General features: G+C 40.5%; 2 protein-coding genes across 3 annotated transcripts in view; one reads left to right on the top strand and one right to left on the bottom strand.

The window, feature by feature from the left end:
• Positions 1 to 11,599, bottom strand: part of LOC139631312 (small ribosomal subunit protein eS26) — a 90,827-nt gene that overhangs the window by 9,595 nt on the left and 69,633 nt on the right. The gene's annotated exons all lie outside the window — the stretch shown is intronic.
• arf3b (ADP-ribosylation factor 3b) lies at positions 1,131 to 7,627 on the top strand. Of its 2 annotated transcripts, none has more exons than XM_071494331.1 (5): positions 1,131 to 1,196; positions 3,062 to 3,292; positions 3,389 to 3,499; positions 3,599 to 3,723; positions 5,387 to 7,627. In XM_071494331.1, exons 2-5 carry the CDS (start codon positions 3,145 to 3,147, stop codon positions 5,546 to 5,548), a joined length of 546 nt encoding a protein of 181 aa, XP_071350432.1. In that variant the 5' UTR covers positions 1,131 to 1,196; positions 3,062 to 3,144; the 3' UTR covers positions 5,549 to 7,627. The 2 variants fall into 2 exon arrangements, with proteins under 2 accessions (XP_071350432.1, XP_071350433.1); XM_071494332.1 differs by lacking the exon at positions 1,131 to 1,196 and adding an exon at positions 1,211 to 1,240.

Raw genomic sequence — 11,599 nt, forward strand, 5'->3', positions numbered from 1 at the left:
AGAAAATTTAAAGTGTGAAACAGGTGCATGATCAAGAACAGTACATTAAAACACTGTCTAAGTGCAGCGCAGAAATAGAAATGAATGACTCATCTTTGTGCCAACTAAAGATAAAACCTGCTTCCTCCCTCAGATCACAGGAGTAGCCTACATGAGTGTATGCTTGTAAAACCACAGTACTTTTTTAAGTCTATGATTTTGCCCTGTCATCGCATTCAACTATTATATGAAAATGCTCTCTGGTTTTAAACATCATTACCAGTAGGAGATAGGTTTGCTGTGGTAATAGCTGATAAAAACATGTGATTATGCTCTTATATGCCATTATGAGTCTCATAGCAACATTATAAATCAGGATCCTGTCACACTGAAACACTTTCTTTTATGCAGTATTTCATACTAATGGTTGCTGTTATTTCAAGAGCTTCTATTTAGAAACTTTACTTTGTTCCCCATCTGTTGGCAAAAGTATTGAACAAGAGTTATGCAATACTGAAGACCATTTCACCATTTACTGAAAACCATACATACAACAGGAACTTTATATAACAGGATGTCAGTTTTGTTTCTGGCAATTTTAGTTCATCTCCACTTAACACATCATTGCTGAACTTAATGTGATTTGCAAAACCACGCAATTGAACTTGCAGGCGTGTGACCTTTGATCATCTCTTGGTGTCAGATGGTTTGCAGTGTTTTGATGATGCCACATAGCATATTGTATTTGTGACTGTTATGTGACCCTGTCCCGCAAATACACTTATACAAATGACACTATTGAAAAGATTTCAGTTATATAATGCCATGAAAAGTGACTTTAAAATGTTATAAAGCCCCAAAACAATTGGGATTAATCCAGCCCTGGCTGAGGTGTACAATGGGACTGGGCCCAGAGTGAAGATATAAGCTTATGGCCCGGTGGTAAAAACAAGGGAGACCAGAGTCACTCACCTGTGCAGAGTCTTTTTACTGCAACACTGTTTTATATAAAAATCAGGACCGAGTTAACAGTGTTATAAAAACTGAAATATGCCAATTCGTTAACTAAACCTGGTTGTTCAAGCGTCCTTTTATGCAAGTCAGGACAACAACATTTGGGTTTGATTTTGAACTCTACTCTCGCGAGATCTCGTTTACTGCTGCGTTGTCCTCTGGAAAATATCGTGAGACATTTAGCAGAGGACTCATCAGCTAAGGTAAGTGAGGACACTGGCACCACCATCGACCTGATAATATCCGCGTAGGTCCCAGCAGGTGAAACGATAATAGTGTGCTTGGTGTCTGCCCGGTGGGGGTTGTGCAGCCTCGGTGTTGTCCGGGCTGAAGTGGCGGCCGGCGGCGCGCTGGCAGCGGGATGCCCGCTGAGGACGGATGAATGGGGTGGATCAGGATGACGGTGGATACTCGCTAGCTACCGTCATGCCTCATCGACTCGGCGATCACAGCTAAAATAGACCCATAAATGAGTTTATAACAGATCCGGTAATAAGAGATCTATCAAGCTTGTGTGCCGACATGAAGCGTGAATCTTTTTTGCTGGAGCGGAGGGATGTGTGGGGCCGACGTTACCTCACCTACCGTAGCATCTCCCCGGCTAACGTAACCGGAGTCACCGGGGCTGGGGGAACATGATCACCCCGGCACGTCGCGGCCCTGCTGCTACATAACATCACCATCTGGGAGGCAGTGGAGAGCGTGAGAGGGGCTGGTGTCAGGCGGTGGCACTGTGCTGATCCTCTTCAGCACCATGGACAGGGCTGCAGCTCATGGCTGCTGATGTCTTTGTTTTATTTTTTAGCTTCTGTTTCTCACTTCATTTAGTCTGCAGGATGATTGAATCGACAGGGATGACCTGAGACTCATTAAACATGGAAAGGGAACCGCTGTATTTTTTGCACACTGGAAAAATAAGAAAACATACTGTATTATTCAGAATATGTGTGGTCACTGTAGTTTTTCACATGGTACATGTGGAAGTCATTCGTTTTGAGCAACAACAATGAGCAATAACTCATCAGACTGTTGAAAAAGTGTGTACTTTGGTCACTCAAAATATGTTTTACTCATATCCTGTGTTTACAATATATAACCGAACATTTTTTTGGCCACTCACTTATCCTACCAGTGCTATGCAGCACCTAAAAGCTGCTCGACATCTTCTCTGATCAATATTTTTTTTAATTAATGTTTTGCACTAATATATTATATTATTTTTTTGCATCACTTTTTATTCACCCAACATTGTCATTCTGTTTCCCATTGATTACTATTGCCATCTCTGCTTACTCTCTATGTATAGAGAGAGATAAATAGATCTCATGTATTATATGAAATCTGTTGCATGTCTGTCCACCCTCAAAGGAGGATCCCTCCTCTGTTACTCTTCCTAAGGTTTTTGTCTTGTTATATAGAAAAGGTGTCCCCCGTTGAAGGGTGTTTCATTGTCCAGATCAAGGGTGTTGGAAGTTGTGCAGATTGTAATCTTGACATGTTTCAGAGGTACTGCTTAGGATCATCTGGACTACAGGGGAAATGTCATCTTCTTGAGGCTTGGTATCTGTTTTAAACCAGGTGGCTTGGTGGAAGAGCTTTACTGAATGTGCTCAAGCCATGCTTTGTAATGTAGGACATTTTGTATATGTTCTGAGGGCTTGGCGTTGTTGCAGGCTAACATCTGAAGGAGAAAAAAACAGCAAGAAGGGTCTGAACAGATTGCTCTGTAGCCTGGAGTCATGGCACTGACATGTATCTCCTCCAACCTCTCTGCGATGATGACTGTAGGTGATTAGCATAGCTTTGCACCTGTTTTGGGAACTGCATGTAGAGGTGAGATTTTCTGGTGGTGTCGTGTTTTTCAGGAAGGTGAGAGGGGGTTGGCTGGAGCTTTTCTGCTACTGTAACTTAACAAAGGCCTTACAGACTGTTTGTCTTATTAATAATTCTGTCTTTATTCCAACATGTTAATAATTTAGTCCAGCGTCATTCATTTGATGTTTGCCATGCAGTATAGCAACCCACACTGAAGTGTTAGTTAATGGTTATTTGCTCTGTTTCCTTTCAGCCCTCCTTTGTAATTTATCCCTGGTCAACAACCAAGACTGACATTGTAGTAGCACACTGAGGCTTAAAAATCTCATCTGAATCATGGGGAACATTTTTGGGAATTTGCTGAAGAGCCTCATCGGAAAAAAGGAGATGAGGATTTTGATGGTGGGGCTCGATGCTGCAGGAAAAACAACAATCCTCTACAAGCTCAAACTGGGGGAAATAGTCACCACAATCCCAACCATTGGTAGGTGAACAGGGAAGTAAAATATCTTCATGCACTCTAATGATAGGCCGCGATGTTTGCTTACATGTGCTTGTATGACCTGGCTCCTGTTTCCAGGGTTTAATGTGGAGACGGTGGAGTACAAGAACATCAGCTTCACAGTGTGGGATGTGGGTGGGCAGGACAAGATCCGCCCCCTCTGGAGACACTACTTTCAAAACACACAGGGTGAGCAGAGCTGATCAGAGGGTAATGCCAACCTTAACACAAGAACACTTTTCTTCTTTAGAAAATATTTCACGTAGTGTGTTCTTCTCACTGTTTCAGGTCTGATCTTTGTGGTGGACAGTAACGACAGAGAGCGTGTGAATGAAGCACGAGAGGAGCTGATGAGGATGCTTGCTGAAGATGAGCTAAGGGATGCAGTCCTCCTTGTGTTCGCCAATAAACAGGCAAGAAACCATTGCTGTTCTACGTGTATATACACACATACACAGTACATGTGGATACAGAACAGGCTTGAAGTGGAGGGTTAGTTGGTTAACCCCCATAAACCTTCTTCCTCTTCTATCATGTTAAAAGTACTGTATATGAATGTTGAAAATAATCTGTTTTATGAATGGGTGAAGAAGATATGATATCCTTCAGAATTCAAAAAAGGGGAGAACTTAAAAACCAGGACTGGACAGAATAGTGAACAAGAATAAGGGAAACCATAAGGTAAAGGTTACATCAAAAAGATAAACACATAGAATGATCTCGGTCAAATCACATTAAAATGCCCAACATTCATGTTATCACAATTATTATATTAAATCATACCAAACCTGAAGAATTCCTCGATTAACACCTTCAAACCTCACCAACATACAACCACATGAGACAATGACTGACATTAAAATCTTTTACCAGTGAAGAAGTTGTGATTTTCCAACTCCATAAAGGTTGTTGTAGCTGCTGTGATGATGGCCACCTTTATGAAAGTGGTTGGTTGGTTGGTTGGTAATTGGTAATATATAAGATAAATTGGTCTAGAGTTTCAACGGTTGTTTTTGGGTTGTCCGTCGGTCTGTCCGTTGAACTTTGTCAAATTTGGCACAAACATTCACTTAACTCAAGGATGAACTGATTATATTTTGGTGGTTAAAGGTCAAAGGCCAAGCTCATGATGACCTCACAAAACACAGTTATGGCCTTGTGAATGCAATATCTTTGTAATGTCTTGAGAGAATTTCTTAAGATTTAGTACAAATGTCCACTTGGACTCAAAGATGGATTTTGGTAGTCAAAGGTCAAGGGCACTGGAACCTCACAAAACACAGTTCTGGTGTCTTAAATGTGATATGTCAAAAACCACCAGAAACATTTACTTGGACTCAAAGATGAACTGATTCTATTTTGGTGGTCAAAGGTCAAAGGTCAAAGGTCATGGTGGCCGATACATTCTTGTGAATATATCAGGAATGCCCAGAGTGAATTTCATTACATCTGGCACAAATATTAACTTGGAATCTTGGACTAAAATGAAAAAATAAATGAAGTAAAATAAAATGAAGTGATGACATTTTATATCCACATGGGTAAAGGTCAGCCTTACTGTAACATCATAATGTTCTGCAAAAACACCTCTGGTTATTATTCAGTGCTGTAACTCAGGAGGAAGAGATTGTGACCATATTTCCTGCAACTTGGCTGGTTGGGGGAGCCACACAACCTAGCCCTAGTACCTAAGAAACTGACAAGTGAGTGTACATGAGAGCAGTATCAATCTTCTCATCTAACTCCTGGCAAGAAAACAGATAAGTGTATTTTCCAAAACAATAAAAACACTTAAAAATTCTGCAAACACTTTACTAGGGCTGCAAGCAATTATTGTCATTATGAATTTATCTGCTAATTATTTTCTGGACAACTTCAAAGTGAAAGCGCTGGAACCAACAATTTTTTGTTACATTTCCTGAAAAACATTTAAATGGTTACATATACATATATGAACAGACATGTAAATGCATATATGCGTACTTTAACCCAAGAATAAAGCAAGTCACCAGCCCTTGATTTTCATAGACTCTGGGGCACTACTTTCTCCTCACTGACCTCTCGCCTCTTTTACAGGACTTACCAAACGCCATGAACGCTGCTGAGATCACAGACAAGTTGGGCTTACACTCCCTGCGCCACCGTAACTGGTACATCCAGGCCACCTGCGCCACCAGTGGTGACGGCCTCTATGAGGGTCTTGATTGGCTGGCCAATCAACTCAAGAACAAGAAGTAAGAAGAAAACTGGAAACAACAGCCGACAGCCACACCTGTCCACCTTTTTATTTGTTTTGAGAAGGGGGGTGTGGGTGAGGCACAAGGGTTTTGGTTGATAGGTGCAAAGCAAGATTTGGGGTCTGGGGGAGATTTTAGGCTTTCATTTTCAGTCTGTTGAAGTTTCTAATAGTTTTCAGCTCCTATTGCAAACAGATTCTCACGTACTCCATGTTTAACTCACTCACACACACAAACGCACACTAACCGTAAGCAATCACAGCAGACACTTGCTTTTCCTGTGTCCACCTCTTGTCCTTAGGTGCAATGTACTGTGTGTTAGTTTCTAGGTGCTGTGCTGAGTCATGTGTGACTCAACTGAGTCGGCAATGAGTCAAATATGACTTTTTGTTGATGTGTGTTTTTCAGCTGTCAGTCGTCCATGCAGTGAACTGTTCTGTGTCAGTTGCACTTCCTGTTTTTTTCCTCTCCTGTGGGGTAACAGAGCTATGTTTGAGAACAATCACCGCTGGCAGATTCATGTCACCGTAATTCACTTTCATGGTTTGCTCTTCTTTTTAATTAATGAGCAATCTGAAGCACTTTGATACTCAGATAAAGTGTGTACCGGTGTACTGTATGTGCTTGTGCAAGCGCGCCTGATAGTGTTAATCATGAACAACACGTCCTCTCACTGCCTCATTTTGGAAATCTTTTGATATCTGTGGCGTCTTTCTACTCTGTGTGGCAACCCGAAGTGTCGAAGCCGCCCTTTTTGAATATTTTAAAGCGCACAACACGTTCTCGACTGCCTGACCTGCATGCATCCTGATAGATCTCACTGACGGTGTTGCATACCTTTCCATCCTCTGAGCTGCATGGATGTTGACGCTGTTTGTAGATCTCCTCTAACTGCCCCAATTGTGTCCTGGTGCTGCTTATAGTAAGATGCAGAAAACAACTCAGCCGCAACTTTCTGCTTATTAGTTGTCAACTTGTGCTTATAACAGTACAGTGAGCTTTAAGGTCTTTTAATGTGAAAGCAGTATATAGGTTAACCTGCACATAAACGCAACACATGACCTGCACCGTTCTGCTTGTCTGACTTCTTGTGTGTCCATATGAGTATTCAAACTGCATCAGGTTGCTCTTGCTGTGTGTTTTTGTGTCCGACTTGCATATCGAGGTGATTCTGTTGCTGATAACTCTGTGTCCCTGAATGTGAATGTTGTTGATCGATATGTAATGATATTTATTTGACATGCATTTTGCTTTACTTATGTGATGTGTCTGCATAATTATGAGAAAGAAAGCAGGGTAAACGGATCAGTATGTGGGTGTTCTAGTTTGCAGAGATTCATCAGCACGTCCACGACTCACCTCTGAACAGCAGACGAGTTACTGCGTCACCTCTGATACCAGCAGAATCCACAGATTTCTGTCAATAAACCTATTTCTGTGTGCCATACATGGGTGTTGCTACCCATGCACCGGTGACAGTACAACATACTGTATATCCACTCCACCTACTTATCAGTGCATTGTCCATATTCAGCATTCAGTATGTTAAATCATGAGTTTGATCATTTAGGGTTTTGTGGCCTTATATTTAGTAATGACTTCAAATTGATTTCCTCTCAGCTCGTTTGGTTCTGCTTTTGAGTCACATATATTTATCTACAGAGTAAAGAATGAGTTACAGATTTATTTCTCTATGCCCTCAAAAGGCAGGTTTTGCACCACAGTTAGAGATGATTAGGCAAAGGTTTCGTCCTATAGTATCCTTTGTTTTTGCCAGTATACTTGATTCATATTTGGTGGTAGATTTCTTTGGTTTATTTTGGGGTGTAAAGAAACTTTGATGTAGACTGTGTCTGTGAAACAATGATAACCAGTGCGAACAAAAAAAAAAAATCAACAAAAACAAGCAAACAAAAAAAGAGAACCTCTGATGATTCATTCTGTACCGTTATAGTTACACAAGTAGATTTAAAAACGGTGAAGACTAAATGACTCAATGCTGAATGCATGGAGACATGTGTATGTGATGTAAGACAACAAACAAAATCCTGCTGTATTACAAATAAACCCATTTTCTGTATGACCTGTCTCAGTGTTACTCGTGGACTTCAATACTTACATATTTACACTTTATATTCATGTTCATTAGAATTGAGCGACTGGCACCAACACAGGAGATCTTGTTGTAACAAGCTTTAACCAGAAGAGGACAGTCTTTAGCAACAGTGTCTGCCCCAGAGCTTAAACAGCTTTGTCGACATTTTACAATTCAAAGCTGCATGTAGTGGGTTTTTTTAACCCTAGTTTTGTTTTTGTGGTCTAGGAGGCCCTGGGGACTCTTTAACAGCTCATAAATCATATGAAACATTATTTTGTTTTCTCGATTCTTAATTCTCATCAGCATTCAACACAATGCAGCCGCATCTTTTAATAGAAAGACTGCTACGTGACTTTAATTTGCCTCACCAGCGGGTACAATGGTTCTTGGACTTGTGGACTGATAGGGATCAAAGGGTCAGGTAAGCAGCTGTTTCTCAGACTCTATAGCCATGTCCACAGGCTGCGTCCTTTCACCCTTACTCCATATTATGTACACCTATGGATGTAGGTGTTGTCAGACGGGCAGATATTTGATCAAACAATCTGACAACACTGTCCCTTTTCCTCAGAATCAGACTAATGGGAATGCTTTGCTGATTTTATTTCTTGGTGTGGTAATAACTTCTTAGACTTTGATGGGTCTGAAACCAGGGACCTAATTATTGGTTTTAGATGTGACAGAGATTCAGCCAAAGAGCGAATAATACACAGTAAAACTGTAGAAAATTGTCACACCATACAAATATCTGGGGACTGTCTTCAATGACCATCTTATATTTTACATGAGCACTGCTGCTATTGTGAAGTGAGCATTTCTTTTATCTGCTGGTTTCACAGCCTCTCAGTAAAAGACAGAAACAGCCTGAATAGCCTTGTTAAAATCTGTTCTATGATCATTGGAATAAAACAGAGACTTCAAGTCAAGTCACGTCAACTTTATTTCTAGAGCACATTTAAACACATCTTGAGCTGACCAAAGTGCTGTACAATGGACAATTAGAATATATAAAAATAGTAAAACAAATGTGTAAAATAAGGAACATGAATTCTTTCTTCGTCCAACAAATCCTCCAGAAACCAAAGAGCATTTTGGCCTCTTCTCTGTTGCCATCAGGGAATCGTTATGTGCAAATCTTACTGATATGAGGGATGAGTGCAAGAATGAAGAACTCTTTGATCTCAACCCCTGTAAAGTTTTGTGACTGTGTGTGACTGTACCTTACACAGCACTGAGGGCATTGCAGTGACAAAAAGTGTCCACAGACCTGGCAAAGTCCTCCAAATCACCTCTGTGGTGCCTCCAGGACCACATTTTACTATGATGACTCTCACAAGGTGAAACCCATACCAACCACACACTGTTGTAACCAACTTACCAGATACCTTAGTTAATATTTCTAGTACTTCAACACAAACTTAATTTTGGTCGAAATAAACTCTTAATTCACAGAGATGCTGAAGATGTGGAAATATTTCATTTAAACACAACAACGAGGAAACACGTTTGCTACAATCCCTTTGTTTCCCTGAAATTCACTTGTTATTCAGCAGGTCGTTTCTGTGAGGACAAAAGATGACAGAGACACTTTTGCAAATAACTTCCTGGTAGTGGTGAAATATTAACCATTTGTTTGGAACTCCTTTACTTTTCAGTTGACTTGTACAGGACCAGAAGATCACTCTTTGCAGCAGAAGAGAGACATTTTTCAGTATAACTGTATAATTCTGCAGGTGCAGAACAGAGGTTGTTTTCTTGTATATGTGTGTTTGTGTATGAGACAGACAGACTGGAGCTGCAGGCAGAGCCAGTTCCTTCAGAGCAGTTCAGCTTGCTCGCCCGCTCTCACAGGCAGAAGATGTTTGCATGAAGCTTAAGTGACAAAATAACACAATGACAAGAGATAAGATTTTCTAACCAAACCAGATGTTGGTCTGGGTTTAACAAGAATACTTCCAGTTGGGCAACTTTATTTGATTTATTCAACAACGGAAGAAATATTTAGTAACGCTGAAGTGACAAACAGTTACCTGATGCTGATACACACACCTCATTCAAATTCGTCTAAAGTACAGCAGTAAAATCGTGCAGCAATAAAATAATCTTACATTTCCAGCACCAGCATAAAGGAGTGGAGGGGTCAAAGTTTCCTGACTTAGACAACACATTCAGTCAAAATGTTCCTGCAGATCATGAGAGACAGAGTAACAGATACATTTAAGTATGGAAGAGAAAAGATTGTTAAAATGTGTTAGTATTTGTTGTTGTTTCATGCGTGTAATGAAGCATGTAAAAATGCTTCATTCCTTGTTGAGGTGACAAGGAAATGACTCACCTGCTCTGACTAATAAGAACAGACTAATCTTTAAACATGAAGAAACCATGAGGCAGACAGGTTGGCATTTATAGGTCATTAATCTGATGCAAGATGTCCAAACAGACCTGAGCTTTAAAAATTAACTTAGTCAATTATTATTTTATAAAACATGAAAGAATGAGTCAAAAATGCTTCAACACTTGATTCCATATTTGCATTTTTACATTGGTTAAGCACAGAAATGTGAACACTTTGAGTGACCTGCCCTCATTAAATGTATGACTGATGGAGAATAGGGGCAAACATTCGCCTCTGTATGGCTCTACTCACATTGTCAATCACTTGAACACTGAGAACAATGATTTGATATATTTAGTTAAAGGTGACATATAATGTCTCACTCACTTTATTCACATGGAGAAGCTAAAAATCACACAGGTTCACATTATAAGAAAGGCCATCTGCCGGCCATCCTCCTGGGCCTGCTGGCAAGGTGCCATGTAAATAAAATGTCCCTGGGTCAGCTCTGACTGGGAGCTTCTGTCGCATGTCATCGCTCTTGCTGTCTCTCCACATTCCTCTGTCAAGTCTGCTTCACTGTCAAACCTCCAGATGAATGCTACTGTCGACCTTGTTGTGAAAGCTCCGTTGCATAAATGGACACAGTGATTGGTGGCTGCGTAGTGAATTGCTGCCTTAAGCACAGTTTTGGTAGGACTGTATGCATTTTGTTTCAGCTCAGTTAGGATATTCCTGTTGTGCTTTTGAACGTTTGGCTCATGTACTACAATTATTTCTTTTCCCAGAACTTATACTGAAGTGAGACCAAGCGCTCGCTGTCTTTGCCCCTAAACTTTGGAATAGTTTAGATCATCCCACTAAAAATTGAATTTTCACCTTTACTGAACCAGTTAAGATGTTATGTCTGTTCTGAGAGCCTCTCGCATTGTATCTTGTCCTGTTTGATATTTTATACTTTTTGTCTTTGTTTTTTTTTTGGCCAGTGCATTTTATGCCTATATTTGACAGTGACAGTGAAGATAGACCGGTCGACCAGGACTCAAACCAGGGACTTGCTGCTCAGGGCTTTGACACCCATATGTAATGCATCCCAACCACTTGGTTATCAGGTGGCCCATATATTATGCTTTTATTGTGAAGACCTCGCATGCTAACTTTTATTTTGAAAAATGCTACATTATAAATCTTCAGCCTATTATTTACTTTCTACAAATCCGGCAGACGTACTACCACCCAAAGCCTCCCATATGTAATCTATATGGCACTGCATATACATCATGATTCATATTTTTATTTTAAAGCATTGATCAGTCATAAATATCGATCCATAAAGATAAACCAGCTGAGGGAAAAGAGTTTCTGAAATTGACAGTGAAGACTGTCTGACTGACTCCTCAGACACCCTGAATGCATCCATCCATGTTTTTTTATGACAGAAACTATCGTCACATTTCCTGTTTCTAACATGTAAAAAGGACACTTATGTGCTAATCTGTCTTTCAATCTGTTTTCTAAGTTCCCAATGAGTTTGAAGCTTTCGTCGCAGTGCTGTGTGCTCCTGTGGCAGCAGGCGGGGCCCGCCCAGATAAATCAGTGCCGGAGAAAGAGTCGCTCCC

The sequence above is a fragment of the Trachinotus anak genome, unplaced genomic scaffold (genome assembly GCF_046630095.1).
Source record: "Trachinotus anak isolate AG129_WGS33_773 ecotype Australia unplaced genomic scaffold, CSIRO_AGI_Tana_v1 ptg000013l, whole genome shotgun sequence".
NCBI classification, from domain to species: Eukaryota; Metazoa; Chordata; class Actinopteri; order Carangiformes; family Carangidae; genus Trachinotus; species Trachinotus anak.